This window comes from Lynx rufus, unplaced genomic scaffold (genome assembly GCF_022079265.1).
Source record: "Lynx rufus isolate CCGP_SWC_20201006 ecotype Redwood Valley unplaced genomic scaffold, mLynRuf1.p SCAF_4, whole genome shotgun sequence".
Classification (NCBI taxonomy): domain Eukaryota; kingdom Metazoa; phylum Chordata; class Mammalia; order Carnivora; family Felidae; genus Lynx; species Lynx rufus.
Window position 1 is genome coordinate 76,151,062 of NW_025814856.1, and position 16,017 is coordinate 76,167,078.

The 16,017-nt window shown below is 44.1% G+C and overlaps 1 protein-coding gene across 1 annotated transcript in view; it reads left to right on the forward strand.

Moving 5' to 3' along the window:
* The window catches only part of AMPH (amphiphysin), a 251,669-nt gene that overhangs the window by 225,797 nt on the left and 9,855 nt on the right, over positions 1–16,017 (forward strand). Inside the window, exons 18-19 of the mRNA XM_047097205.1 lie at positions 13,420–13,629; positions 15,720–15,950. Of these exons, the coding sequence (XP_046953161.1) occupies positions 13,420–13,629; positions 15,720–15,950 (441 nt within the window). The remainder of the gene's footprint in view (positions 1–13,419; positions 13,630–15,719; positions 15,951–16,017) is intronic.

Sequence of the window (16,017 nt, forward strand, 5' to 3'; positions counted from 1 at the left end):
TCTTTCTTATTCTGCAGCATAGTAGCTCTGTGCCCTCTGAGCCGTCATCACCTCAAAGGCAAAATGGGTCAATAATTTTCTTCAAATTTTCCTATAATGGCTTGGAAATAACACAAGTCACTAGCTCAGCAACTGGCACATAGAGGTTCCTCAGTCAATGATTTTTTGATGGTATGGTTATTGCCATCATCATAATGAAAAGTGGTTTCCCCCAAGATCAGCAGAAGTAGGTGAAATCTATACTTGGGGAAGAAGAGGGCAACAGACGTGGAAGATAGAAACCCCCTTTTCAACATTGGCCCTATGTCAGAAGTGTTAAGGGACTCAATCTCATATTGGTCCCCCTCAGCACACGTTTCCTCTTGGTTCCTAAAGCTGTGTCCCATCAAAATTCTTTGCCCTGTCTAACTAAGAAGACTTTCAGACCAGGTCCATTGATAGGGAATTTTTCTACCTTCGTTGCTAGGGAGATAGGGTCAGTCAGAGAACTCACACTGTCCCCTCAGCTACACCCTCCTTTAGGTGGTTGGAGAAGGAGAGAAAGGCAGGTGAGCTCCAGAGATATACACAAAGTTGATACAAGTGGCTGGGCCTCGATCTTTCTCTCTAACATTTCCCCAAGTCACAGGAAAGAGATGAAATTAGCCACCACTAAAGGGAAGGTAACAAGCTGGAGGACAGCTCCCCACATCTCACACCTCACAGACCTGGTTGACCTGGATTTGTCAGTTTCCAGCTCTGGAAAATGGGGGCACTGCTATTTCTGGCATGAGGCTAACGTAAGGTATTCATTAACCACCTGCCAGTTGCTAAGCAACTGCTTTCTAGGGTCTACTATTCCAAACCCCCTTCTTGAACAGGCCTAGGTGAGGGGTGTGTAATGTTATTGTTCGTTCTGAGTGTTCTTCCACTCAGAGGTGAATATCAGGTTTCAGATCATTCTGCCATTGTCGAGGAGCTATTTGTAGATGATGGGTGCCTAGTGATTTTCTAAGTGTTTCTCTTGACATGTGCTTTTTTTTTTTTTTTCTAAATTAAGGTGAAATTCAAATAACGTAAGAGGAATCAATTTAAAGTGAACAATTCGGTGGCTTTACTACATTCGTAATGTTGCACCACTGTTACCTCTATCTAGTTCTAAAACTTCCTCATCACCCGAATTAAAACCTCCTACCAATTAGGCAGGTCCTCAAGCCCTTCTCCCAGCCCCTGGTAACTGCCAATCTGCTTTCTGGCTCCAAGGATGTACCTCCTCTGGATAGTTCATATAAGTAGAATCCTACAGTGAGTGAAGTTTTGTGTCTGTATTCGTGTACGTTTTTTGTCACGTAGGAAATTTTGTGCTCTGGGTGATGTTTTTAACATGTCTGGTTGTAATGAAATGGGATTAAAAAAAAAACAAAACTCCCCTCTTCTCCCAGTGTATATTGGCTCATTTACAAGCCCACATGGAAACCATTGCTGGCCAATCAGCACTGTTGGGTAGCCTGTGTAAGACCAGACCCATTCAAATGTTAAAAAAGACAACTCTGAGGGCTCCTGGGTGGCTCAGTCAGTTAAGCGTCCAACTCAGTTTCAGCTCAGGTCATGATCTCATGGTTTGTGGGTTCGAGCCCCGTATCCAGCTCTCTGCTGTCAGTGTGGAGCCTGCTTGGGGTTCTCTGTGTCCCTCTCTCTCTCTGCCCCTCCCCTGCTTGCTCATTCTCAACAATAAATAAATATTTTTTTAAAAAGGGCAACTCTGCTTAGGTAGTAATAACTGACCACCCCCCCACACACGCACACATCAATTCCAGTCCCTCCCCATACATGAGAGCCTCAGAGATGCATTCCACTGGCTCAGCCCTCTCGCTCCATGAGTGAGCGTGTAAGATTTATGGAGTCCACGGATAATGTGGAACTGAACATCCAGACTAGCGTGTGTTACTGTTCTGTATCCGCTTCTTGCCCCTTCTTGATGGTCTATCTTCTCAACTCCCCCAGGGTAGAAAAGCCCTTTACACGGACCACTCCTCACGAGTGGACGTGATTTGGAACCATGTGTATGATCAGCAAAAACTGCTCGAGGGAGAATAGAGAAATTATCTCTGACAAATTGTCTTCTGTTCCCACAAGTCTCAAGTGGCTCAGATGCTTTCTTTGAGAATGACTTTGTGTGGCCTGAAGCGAAAGGCAGTCTGACTATAACACCAAGGGAGTAAGGTTAAAGTAAACAGGGGCCATGTAGTAACAGCAGATATCACTGAGTGCTAATATTTGATGTGTGTTATCTCAAAGCTCCAGAAAATAGGCTTTGCCTCAGTGTCATTGTCCCATTTTACAGATTAAGGAAACTGAGACACAGAGCATACGTGGTTTAACCAAACTCGCACACCCAGAAAGTGGTAACATGAAATTCAAATCCTGGCATCTTAATCCATAGATAGCCATCTCCCAACTGCACCAGCTACTATATTTTTAAAAAGAGCAGGCTTTATAAAAGTACATTTGTAGAGGTGCCAGGGTGGCTCGGTTGGTTAAGCACCCGACTCTTGATTTTGGCTCAGGCCAGGATCTCCTGGTTCGTGGCTTTGAGCCCCGTTAGGGTCTGCGTTTGGCAGTGCGAAGGCTGCTTTGGATTTTCTATCTCACTCTCTCTCTCTGCCCCTCCCTTGTATGCTCTCTCTCTAAAATAAATAAAATAATTGAAAAATGTTTACAAAGTTCTTAAAAAGTACATTTGTAGACCGATTTCACAGCACATCTAACTAAAGCCATCGGGGTCACAGCAAGGCGGAAATCTCCCCATCCTGACCCCAGCATGTCCCACCACTAATGCTTAGACTCCGTGGAAGTTCCTGGTTTGTAGCTGAAGGGTCAAGATGAAAGCAGAAATGTTTGTGCAGCCTCAGCCTTGAACTTCTCAGAAGGAACGTATATTCTAATCCCCCACTTTGTTTTTTTTTTTTAATTTAATTTAATTTTTATTTTAGAGGGAGAGAATACAGGTGAGTGGGGGAACAGCAGAGGGAGAGAGAGAGAGAGAGAGAGAGAGAGAGAGAATCTTAAGCAGGCTCCATGCTCAGTGAGGAGCCCCACAAAGGGCTTGATCCCACGACCTGGAGATCACGACCTGAGCTGAAATCAAGAGTCAGATGCTCAATCGACTGAGCCACCCAGGAGCCCCTAATCCCCCACTTTGGATGTAGAGCAAGTATCAAAGAGGCTGTGACAGAAAGACCCCTGAATTGAGAGTCTGGAGAATGGGTTCCATGGCTAAGCAGCGAGGTGGCCTTGGGGAAGTGATTTTACCTGCCTCTGCCAGTGTGCCCATCTCTCCTTTAAGAGCGCTGTACCTGCTAAACTATATGTTCTCTTCCTGTGCTCAAGAATCTACAACTTATTACGTTAAAGCAGTAAGCATTTCCAAATCCCTTGTGGTATCTTCTAGGCAACTGGGCTGACCCACCACCCTGGAGTAGGCTTTACTTACCAATACCGCGAGCTATGCGAAGGCTGCAACATCAGAGGTGTGCAGTTGGATCTTCCACATGCCGCTGTCAGCTGCCTACCCTTCCCCAAGATTCAGGCTCCAGTCCATCATCTGGCCGGATTCCAGGCTGTCCAGAAAGGCGCATGTGGTTTTTGGCAAGGTCAAGATTGGGAGTTTTGCCAACAGACCATGATGACATTTTTGCCAACAGACCAGATTACCATTTTTGGTCTAGTCTCTGGGTGTGTCTGGCAGCCAACTGAAGCGTCGGTCCACTCACAAGAAGGCACTTTGAGCAGTGGCAGCAAATGCTTTATGTATCATTCAAAGACAGATCATGCGGCCAGGCAAGGTCAACTGTTCCTTGTGCTGTAAAGGCATTTTCCTTAAACAGCCTCTGAAACTACGTGCAGTATCCACGGAAGCTGTCCTTTGCAGCCTCCTTGGAAACTGGTACTTGCTCACATCCCCATCTCTGAGAGCATGTGGTACGCCGTATTCACCTTTGCTTTGAAAGATAAATCCACTTGTCCTAGGTATGTATGTCATAGACTTTGCAAGTAAATCTCTAATTAAAACTTTATTGTTTGAATACGTATCATTATTGGATACTCTGCCATGACCTGAAAGGCCAGACCAACCAAAAATTCATTAACTTTGGCATTTCTGCAGAAGATCTTAATTTTTAAAGTACGGAGCTAGGTCTGACAGATGTTGCCATGGCGACCCTGCTCCCAGTGGCTGAGTTGTGCTGAGACCCGTTTGCTGACGGTTGATGATGGGACAGCAGGCAATTCTCAGAGAGTAGATTGAAAAAAGATGATTGAGATGAAGGTCAAGGGGAAGAAAACCACTAAACTCCTTTATTAGGAAGGGACGCGCATAGATCTATCAAATGAAGTTTGTAATAATACCAGGTGCCCCGTTGGAAAGGAACACCACTGGGGGTGGTGTCCATGGGAGAACTCACCTCTGCAGTCCTGCTGAAGAAAAATGAAAGCCTGAGCTGTTTTCAATATAGTTTGTGTGGAGAGGAGTACCAGCCACCAGCATGTGTCTCAGTACAGGAGTCTTTGGGGCTAAAATGATGCTAGCTGCCTCTTAGACTTTTCTTTAAAATGCATTTGGAGGAAAATCCTGTATTTAGACACAAATGTTAGGATCTTCAGACAAGTCAAGGGCTCAGGTTGGATCCATTTTAAGGGATGGGTAGGAAAAGGCAAGGGTGGCCTGTGACCAGCATTTCCTTTATGCTATTTATCTCCCTTTCTGACTTTCTAGAGGGACTCAGGGTTTCATTCCAGCTCCCATGCTGATTAGTGGAAGAATCACAACTAAGACTTGGCACTCCAGCTCTCTCTCCAGTGGTGCTGGCATTCCATCCCATTTTCTCATCTGTAAAATGGTGACATTGGGTTAGATGAACCCCATGGCCCTTCCAGCATTGGGCTCCTATTCATCTCTAACGTGAATATAACCGAGAATGTCCAACTGCCGAGTTTCTAAGTGTTCTCAGTTGTAACTCCGTAGTGCAGAGGGTAAAGCCAAAAGACGGTTGACCTTCTCTCCCACCACATACGTATCTTTCTAAACAATGCATCTATAGGGCGATCGGCAAAACTAACGTTAGGGAAATTCTACCCAACCAACCATTTCTCGTTATCTTTTTGTCATATAATTAGCTCTCCATTAAGAGGGATTTTATGATATGTTTGCTTAGGTGCTCCATAAATAGTGCATGTATGTGGATAAAGATTTTATTTATAATCTACAAATCTCACTATAAAGAATGGCATTCCAAGACAACAGGTGAATGCATTAGAGTTTGTGAAAATACACTCACATTCTTCACCAAGCATCACTTGCTTAGTTGTCAGTAGGAAGCAGTGAGTCCATGGGGATGCTCTACATCTCAGGATGACTACAGAACTCTGGAGTGGTGCATTGTCTTCTGGGATTCGGGATGGTGTGACAAAACACGGAATGTAGACTTAGACAAACTGTGTTGCTCCTGGTTTACTGACAGGGTGAGTTGCTTTACCTCTAAGTATTCGTTGACTTGTGTAGAAAATGGGAATGATACCTAATTGGGATGTTGGGCACATAAATGTGCAATAAATGTGAAAAACCAGGGGTGTAACGCCTAGAAAACTCTAGAATTACAGTAAAGGTCAGTTTCCTCACAGGCTGTGGGATGTGCGTACGTTGAACCTGTCAAGCAGAAGTCTGCCTGTGGATCAGAATTCTTACTCTTCACGTTTGGGGTAAATTGGCAAGCCTAGAATTCAGTGACCTTTTGGGCCAAGTGCCTCTTCCAAGAGCAAGTATCCAGAAGATGCCTACTCTCTGACTCTGGTATAAAATGTCCTTTAACCAAATTAACAATATACAGTACATTTCTTACATTCTTTAGTTACCATTTGTGTCACTTACCCCAGGAGTATTTTAATGAAAATGAAATGCATCCCAGGAGCACATAACCGAAAATTAAATGAGACACCTGAAAACATTAAAAAAAAAAATCACGAACTTACATCAGCTTCACTATTACCAGGGTTGGGCTTTTTGTTTGTTTGTTTGTTTTCATTTTAATGCCCTTTACACTTAAGTATACAAAGAAAGTCAAAGTATCAGTGGTGCTGTATTCTGGAAGTATTAGCCAAGACCAGAGGACTTTGCACAAACCGAGGATTAAACAGATCGTTAAAGTATGATAACAAAGCCTGGCATGAATAAGTATGTGATCGTTTCATTCATCCAATCTGGGCAGAAGGCAGTTGGCATCCAGCCCCCCATGGGGTGGGAGCATCTTTCCGAAGCATCAAGGTCATTCTGGGTCTGCTGCTTCTCTCATAGCAGTTTGTCCTTTGACACATATGGAGGCATTCATGACAGATGCTTTTGTGTAGACACTTGATGCATCCTTCCCCAGCTCCTGTTCTGGAAAGGACATCTCCAGATGGGGGAATAAAAGGAGCCAAGAAGATGGTCCTGTGTGTACTGATCAGGCCTAGAGAGATCTCCCCTAATTTTATATAATAAAACAAGTCAACACATTTTTAAAATGGCTGTAGAGAGAGCAACCCAAAAGGAGGAAAACATTGCCTAATGGATACAGAGTTTAAATTATCTTTAGAGAACAAGATAAAATTACCAACATTTTTTGTCAGCAAAATCCAAGATGTCCTTCCTTATGTGAAACAAAAAATGAGAGAGGTGGTGATAAGGTAACCGCGTTGAGATAAAAAGGGAATTGCTTATGAGGCAGATGATGTAAGAAACAGTTTTAAGGGGAGGAAATGTAATATTAGAATTAAAATTTGCAGAAGTGGTGAAGACCAGAAGCCATAATGTAGAGAATGGATTTTGTGATAGGACAGACAGATAGGGGGAGCTCTCCTGACACAAAGAGGGAAATCATAAGCGATGTAGGAGTCAAAGACTGAGGAGAGGATTCACGGATAACTGTTCACCTTAAAGAAAGGAGTAGCTGCTGGGGCGCCTGGGTGGCTCCGTCAGTTGAGTGTCCGACTTTGGTTCAGGTCATGATCTCACCATTTGTGGGTTTGAGCCCCACGTCGGGCTCTGTGCTGACAGCTTAGAGCCTGGAGCCTGTTCCAATTCTGTGGCTCCCTTTCTTGCTACCCCTCCCCCGCTAATGCCTCCCCCAAACATTAAAAGGAAAAAAAAAAGGCAGATGCAACACCAGCCAGCACAACAGAAGAAAACAGGCTTGAGCTGAAAGTTTCCTCAGTTTTCTAGTTGAAGGAATTGCTGCGTGCAGATCACAAGAAATCACCAACAAAAATGCACTATTGATGAGAGATTAACATCTGAATGTATTCTTTCAAACTTTTAAATTCAGAGCTTGGAAGAAAGTTCTGCAAGCATTTCACATGGGCAGGGATGGGGGGTGGGGGAGATGTGCTACCAAAGAACAACCAGGCAGGCCTTGGACTTGCCCTTCCCAGCACTAAAGTTCAGGAACTATTATAACAACATGCAGATTTTGAACATAAAAAAATCACATTGTAGCTATTTAACCCCAAGACAGTATAGTTGGTCACATATGGAAGCAGCAGAAAGATATTATCAAATATGTAAGGGCTACAGAGCCACCATAGAATTTCCTGGAAAACATTGTGATAGACTGAAAGATGACTCAGTCAGCCTGGACAGACAGAATAAAGCAAATGTAACATGTGGATTGAAAGTCCCAGGTAGTAGGCACTTGGATGTTCAGTGTATGATTCTTTTTATTTTCTCCATATTGACTGTTACCCTAATAAAGTGCTGGGCAAAAATTCAAAAACAGAACTCAATAAAGGCATCATAAATGAATAAAGGGATTATGGTTGAGTATTGAAACTATTTACCTGTGTCGTCTAAGCAATTGCTATAAATATGGTTATAAACAAAGACCTTTCTCAGAGTATTAGTATAATATTTAAAGTAGAAAGCAACTAGTGTTCAACGACAAAACTGTTAAATAAATTGCTAAATAGGTGGGTGGCTCAGTTGGTGAAGTGTCCAACTTCAGCTTAGGTCATGATCTCAGGGGTCATGAGTTTGAGCCCCACATCGGGCTCTGTGCTTGTGGGTCAGAGCCTGGAGCCTACTTCAGATTCTGTGTCTCCCTCTCTCTCTCTCTCTGCCCCCCCCTCAAATAATCATTAAAAAGAAAAAGAAAAAACAATAAAGTACAAATTATATAACCATTGATACAATTTTTCTAAGAAACATAATCTGTGTGTTGTAAAACAGACAATAAAGCCCCTCTAAGCACAGAAAATGAGTAAAAATCAATATGTGAAATGTTATTTCTTCTATTGTTTTTAAACCCATGGTATCCATTATTTTTTTTATCAGAGAAATGCCTATTTTCAGTTAAAATAGCCTAGCCGATACGTAAGTATGGAATTTCATTCTAGGGTAGTCCTCAGACCTTGCTGGCTTTTCCGCCATTGCTCAGAGCTAACATTGCCAAGAAAACAAACAATGAGTAAACAAAATAAATCAATAAATTACACAAGATTGCAAATTATTGTGTAGCCAATCACTACTCTTGTCTGGAATCTGGGTCCCTGTGGACCTGCTTTCCGGGCGCCATCTCCTGGAGGGGTTGGCTGGTTTCCATCATCCTGTTGTGTTTCCCTGCTTTGTGGGATACACACCCCATTGCTGCATTGAATTCATTGCATTCCACTTCCGGAAGCTTTGCTAACAGGTGTTTGGAAGAGCTTTGGCACGAATGCCAGGACCAAAATGCTTTCCATCAAAGAGATTGTTGAGGCAGAAGCTCCAGCAGTAAGATCTGCGTGGTGTGATAAAGTGAGAGCCCTTGCTGGTGCTTGTGGTTTTTGTGATGCATGTGCAAATTGCCACTAGTCAGGATGCCTTTGCTTCAGTGGGCCTATTGGGTACAGTCAACATGTGCCCGAGGGCAGGGAGAACTTTTTTATATCTCTTTGCATGAGCCGTTTCCCACCATAAATCTATTTGGCCAACAGGTAGTACAGGTTTTCTTTAATGATTATTTATATTTGAGAGAAAGAGAGACAATGTGATCAGGGGAGGGGCAGAGAGAGAGGGAGACACAGAATCGGAAACAGGCTCCAGGCTCTGAGCTGTCAGCACAGAGCCCGACACAGGGCTCGAACCCATGAGCTATGAGATCATGACCTGAGCTGAAGTCAGACACTTAACTGAGCCACCCAGGTGCCACACAGATAGTACGTTTGGGGCAGAAGTTAAGATAATGGTGTTTCCCTTAACATTTGCGGGGACAAGAAAAACTTAACAACATTGACTGTCATAGGCTTGAAATACTTTCACTAGTTTCAGTCCTCTGGTCTCCCTGATGACACTTAAAAAAACAAACAAACAACAGATAGCAGTCATTAATCATTGTGGTGTTTCCTAGCAGTTGTAACATCTCTAGTAGTAAGTAAGCAGAGTCCAGAAAATGTTTCCCATTTCTGAATCTACAAATAGCTAACAAATTGGAACCCATAAAAATAATAACAAAAAGAGGGATAACTCTGTCACTGAAAATCACTTTTTCAATCTGTCTCTGATATTATCTGGAGCTCACACCTAGTCTGAGCAAATGGAGTCCTGTTTTCCCATGTACGTTTATGTTGTTCTGTTATTACAGTCAGTAAATATGTATTGGAGATATTTTGGTAAGAGCAGAAAATGTGGAACAGATTCCAGACATAAAAGGAGGATTGGGCATTCTTGATTTTCAGAGCCAGTTCTGGAGGCAGAAAGGAAGGAAGACAGGTAGCAGACAGTCTTTCTATGTTTCTGAAATAGTCTTAAGTTCTGTAAAATCTAAGTGTTACGTTTAGCTAGAGAAATGGGAATTCATTGCTAGTGGACTCGAGAAGAATGGGAGCATGTTAATTTCTGCCCTCTTCCAAGTAGTTCATTTAGAATTGTTTTAATGTCTTACTTATTTATCTTTAGTCAAAGTGTCTGTTTCCTTGACACTTCGCCTTTACTAACATTTTTAATTTAAATCTTTTGGTGATTTGTGTTGGCCATCATTCTTCCCTCCCCCCCCCCCCCCTTTTCGTGTATGTGACAGATCAGGTAAATTGCTGACCGGTGGAAACTGGGGTATTTGCTCCTTTGAGATCAGCAAAACACCCGAGCTGGGGACAGACATTGCCCTTGGCCTCCACCTGCTGGTGGCTGGAATCACAGCAGCCACACTACCAAGGTCTCAATCACATCCAGCCAATGACAGCTGTTTAAATTATTTAGCAAAGGCAAGGTGATAACATACTGCCAGGTATATCTTGCAGTCGTAAGATCTGGTATGATCAACCTGATAGCTCTTTAGAGCACTAGAGATAAATCAGGGACTCCTGATTAACATTCTTTTTGTATGGAGAGAGTTAAGTTATTTTTGACAGCAACATTAAGACTTCACAGAAATATATTCTCTTCTGGACATACATCAGTTCAGTTGAGAGTAAAATCCAATCCCTAGTGGTTTGTGCTTGGCACATATATGGATGGAAGGATTTGTGCATAATCATTGAGAGGGGTAGCCTGTTCAACAACACAATGGTTGCCTTTTGATCTGTGACTGTGTGTATGTGTGCATGTGTGTGTACCGTCTGCATGATACACAGCCCATCTGGTTTGATGCCGTTGAAGAGTAGGGAGATACTCACTCTATAGGTGTGAGTTTTCAAGCAGATGGAAAGCATAAGTGACTCAGAATTATGATAACACCACATGCTTTCTACATTTGAGTCTGAAAGTCCACTGTATGCACACTGTCTTTATATATCGTTTCCGATGTGGAAGAAACTTTGCTAGGAAGTCCTTAGGATCCTGGAGACAGTCCGTTGATGTCTTCAATGGCAAAGCGATGAATAATTGTTCATTGTTCTTGGAATGAAGATGCCCTACAGATTTATGTTCTGATTATCTTTCCCCTGACAACAGCAACGATACATGCACACAAAGACGTGTTCACTTAAAACAAGAAATGCAGTTCTCTTAAATTTTTGAACAAACTTTGTATTTAGGGGAATGTGCCATCATTCACCAGAATCTGAATCCCCACTTCAATAATTGTTCACATATAAATTTGCTGTAAATGAATGTGTTACCATTCATATAAGCACTACTTTTCTGAACCCAGTACTTTAAAGATGGGGTAGGGGAAAAAAAAAAGAAGGAAATGGTACGTCATGGTTTGTGACTACATGTTGGATCACTGCACACTGTGTGGAGAGCCAAATTCCTATAAGGGAGGCAAGTAAATTTCTAAGAATATGAGTAATACTTGGCCACGTGACAAATAGGATAGCTGTTAGCACTGTTTTTCATCCTGAAAGCACAATATTATGTTGTAGACAAATGCATTGTGTGGTGGGTTGGTTTTCTTTCATCTGTTACCTATAAATTTGAGTCAGAAGAAGGGTTCTTTGTTTTGTTTTGTTTTTTAATTTTTTTTAACATTTATTTATTTTTGAGACAGAGAGAGACAGAGCATGAACAGGGGAGGGTCAGAGAGAGGGAGACACAGAATCTGAAACAGGCTCCAGGCTCTGAGCTGTCAGCACAGAGCCCAACGCGGGGCTAGAACTCACAGCCCTCACGGACCGCGAGATCATGACCTGAGCTGAAGTCGGCCGCTTAACCGACTGAGCCACCCAGGCGCCCCTTGTTTTGTTTTTTAATGTGCTGCCCTGGGGGCGCCTGGGTGGCTCAATCAGCTGAGCACCCGACTTCAGGTCAGGTCATGATCTCACAGTCTGTGGGTTCAAGCCCTGCATGGGGCTCTGTGCTGACAGCTCGGAGCCTGGAGCCTGCTTTGGATTCTGTGTCTCCCTCTCCCTCTGCCCCTCCCCTGCTTGCGCTCTCTCTTTCAAAAATGAATAAAATTAAAAAAAATTTTAAACTGTGCTGCTCTGATATTAGATCTGTGGCTCACATTCTCCATCTTCTACTTCTGATGCCTGCTCTGCACTGTCCATTTCCTGTTCTGGGTGTGGCAGTCAATATAAGCAACACTAGAACTTTCCTAACCTAACGGGACAAGGTGGCTGGAATTTATTCAGTAGAGAAGAGGAACAGCTAATGCTAATCACAGCAGATCACTTTTTTGAAATATGTGTCTTGGGTGTATTATATAAGATCAATTGAATATTCTTCTTCCTCAGTCTTTTCTGATTTGGACTTTGCAAATCAGACCTGCCAAACTGATGTTAGAGTCTTAGATGTGTGCTCTATAACCAATCTGTTCAAAAATAAAACTTCTGATTGCATTTTATTTAATTTTTGCAAGTTTTAAATGCTACTTAAAGCTCTTCTTTGACTATGTCCAACCTTAGAAATAATTTTTTTTAATGTTTATTTATTTTTGAGGGAGAGAGTGTGAGCAGGGAAGGAGCAGAGAGAGAGGGAGACACAGAATCCAAAGCAGGTTCCAGTCTAAACTGTCAGAACAGAGCCCTATGCGGGGCTCGAACTCATGAACCATGAGATCGTGACCTGAGCTGAAGTCAGAAGCTTAACTGACTGAGCCACCCAGCCCTCCCAAAAGAAATTTTTTAACTTCTTTTCTAGTTGACTTCTCATATTAAAGGACCCCAAATTTGATTTGATTTTTGATTACAATGCATATTTTATAACAAAATTTTTTTCCCCTTCATTCCCAGGAAGTCCCATTGAGAAAACTCCCCAATATATTTTTTTCACGATTGCGATTTAGCTTCTGGGACCTTCCCCACGAAGATTTTAGAGTTTATACTGAAATGCAGTTTTTCTAAATTCTGAGTTTGCATGGTGAGGATGCTTTTCTTAATGTAGCTTTCTTCCCTGATCCGGGTTTTGGGGTCGGTCCCCTTCCATTTTGTGACTCAGGTCACCATCCACTTTCAGGCGACAAAAGTAGAAATACCTTGGGAAGGGGACCACCCACCCTTAAAAGCCATGTCTCAGGAATGACAAAAATCACGTTCATTCAAATTCCATTTGCCGTGAAGTGCAAGGGAAGCTGGGGAATGTGTCATCGTTGGGGGCTCAGGAAGAAGGGTCGTCATTTTCCATTTTTTTTAAATGAAGTGTAGATGACACAGCAGGTTACGTTAGTTTCATGTGTACAGCGTAGTGATTTGACAAGTCTGTGCGTTCTGCTCTGCTCACCATAAGTGTACCCACCATCGGCACCCAACAGAGCCATTACACTCCCACTGGCCGTTGTTCCCTGTGCCATGCCTTTTGTTCCCATGGAAGAGAGGTCAGCTCTGATGGACGGAGGGCGGGCCCCACCATGCCTGAATCCTAGGCTTCGGTACGTCACAGAGAACTTCGACATCCGATGAGCCTCAGGAGAGGGGATGGAAGTGGAAGGGCCAAGTCTGACTCTTGTTGAGTCCCATGGAGGTACAGACACAACCTGTCCGGTTCCCGGTTTGCAGGTCGTGCCTGGGACGGATGCTGATGTGACTGTTGCAACCTTGGTTTCGGCTGCTGAGGAGGCCCCGGTGGAGGAGGCAGAGATGGAGAAGGCAGCTCTTCCCACTGGGGAAGGAGCAGGTGTAGAGGAGGCCCGGACCGACGCGGATGCCGCACAGGCCGTGGATGGTGACAGATCTCAACCCGAAGAGTCCGAAGTAGCAGCACCTCAGGTGAGTGTCCCAGTGAAATGGAGGCTCCGGGCAGGTGGTGCCAGTTGAAATACTGTTTCCTGGGGAGTGCTGATCTCCCCTTTGGGTGCAGAATAGGTCTGTGGCCATTGTGTGGTGCCCCACGTCACAAAATAGAATTTTATCTACGTTAATATATGACATATATCATCATATAACTTCATATGTGTTTAAAATTTTAAATTCATTTTATATGTGTTATTTATATTTTTGTTGTTATCTATATATTTATATATGTATATATATAGCTTCTCAGAAAGAATGGTCCTGGCATTCTCTCGATGTCAGCATTGTGAGATTCACGCAGGCCCCCCTGGTGATGGAGAAAAAGAAGGAAGCATAGACCATGAAAAAGTGAGGTGGAGGGAGGAGGGAGAGAAAGTGACAGAATAATGGGGCTGTGGCAGGGATTACGTGAGAAAATGGCTCTACAGTGAGTGCTTTAGCCCGGTGGCAGGCACCCAGTGAGAACCCAGCATTAGTAGTTAAATCATATCATTCTTAGTAATATGTAGGGATTATTTTTATTATTAGAGTGCCCCCAAATTCACCATTAGGCTCCTTTCACCAACCCCCGCCCCTCATTTGCACATTCAAAAGGACAAAAGACAGCAGGTCATTAAATACATACATGAACTTGCCCCATTGGCCTCAGGTCTTGGCTTCTTCAGAGAAGTGTTCAAAGTCAACAAATCCATATTTCATGATGGGGGCGGGACGGGGCGGGGGGGGGGAAGGTCTTCTAAACCCCACATTTGGTTCTTCTAGATTCCAGGAGGTAACAGTGAAAAGGGCTCTCAGTGTTCTGCTTTCCTTTGTCCTGATGAGTTTACTCAGGAGGAATCTGTCCCGAATCTTCTCCAGGGTTACTCAAAGCTTGAAACCAAGTGATCCCTTTGATCCCGCTAGAAAAACAGCGGGGAGTACTGGTATCTGGAGAAATGCCTCAAAATACGTTCCATTTGTTCACCAGGTTTTCTTGTCACAGTGCCAGAAGTGTGTTTGTATTCCATGGTTACACTTGTTGAAAGAGTGTATTCTTTTCTCCAAATAATAACTGGGCTATTTCTCCCAAAATAACGGGAGCGCCCACTGATATCGGAGGGAATGTAGAACTTGACTGGAAAGGCAGTAAACATCTCCAAGACTTGCATTATGCTAGTCAAATTCCTCTTCTTGCTCATCTTTGTTGTAAAATACAAGGGGGGTCTTGATCCTCTGGTGCTTTACCCCCGGAGAGTAGAGTCCTTGGAGTGGTGGTGGGGGGGGGAATTAGCGCCCTCCAACTGTAACTGCAGTGTGGGCTCTGACGATAATCAACTAGCAAAGCAGAGGCAGATTTTCTCCAAACTGCAATATGGCTGCAGGCTGTTCAGGAGTCCCGTGGGAGCCTGGGAGAAAAGCGATCACAGGAGGTTATATGTCTCCTCCAAACAGTGTTAGGGGGCACCGGGGTGGCTCATTAGCTTGAGCGTCTGGCTCTTGGTTTCAGTTCAGGTCATGATCTCACAGTTTGTGGGTTCGAGCGCCACATCGGGCTCCACGTTGACGGTGCAGAACCCTGCTTGGAATTCTCCCTCTCCCCCTCTCTCTCTGCCCCTCCTCCCTCTCTCAAAATAAATAAATAAACATTTAAAAAAAAAAACAGTGTTAGTATTCAGTGGGACAAGAGTGGACCATGGCAAAAACGAGGCCATTCCTGGAACCCTACTACATTCTCTTTCAGGATTGTCTCCCCGCCCTGACATGACTCCCCTTCCCTCCCTGCAGTCTCCTACCCCCTTCCCAATTTCCACAGAAACCCCACTTCTCAGCAAACTGCCTGACTGCTCAGGGGTCCAGAAATTAATCCTGCCAAGGGTTTCTGTCTCAGGAGAGATAGAAAGGAGGCCATGTCAGGAGGAAGGTCCTGCAAGGTTTGGGCCAGTTTTGGGGAACAGCGGGCACTTTGTTGAATAGAGGATGTGGGGAAAGTGGGAGCCATGGAGGGTATGCCAGGGATGGAAGCAGTGCACAAGTCTTTTCTTCGCTCCCAGCCTCTGCTCGGCACCATCACATTTTTCTTCCCACAGGAGAAGGTCATCCCTTCAGTCGTCATAGAGCCCGCCTCCAACAATGAAGGGGAAGAACACGAAGCAGCCGAGGTGGCAGAGACCAAGGAGACCCCCATGGCCGCGGCTTCCGCCAGCGAGCCGCCAGAGCTGGCCGCAGAGCCCAGGGCGGGTGAGGACTCCCAGCCCGTGCCTTCCGCTCCAGCCGCAAGCCAGTTGTCTCAGGAAGTGCCTCCCGGCTTCCTCTACAAGGTCTGGTGGCCAGTTGTCCTTCCTCTGCTTTGAGGCCCTTTTGCTGGAAACTTTGATTTTCGGCTGT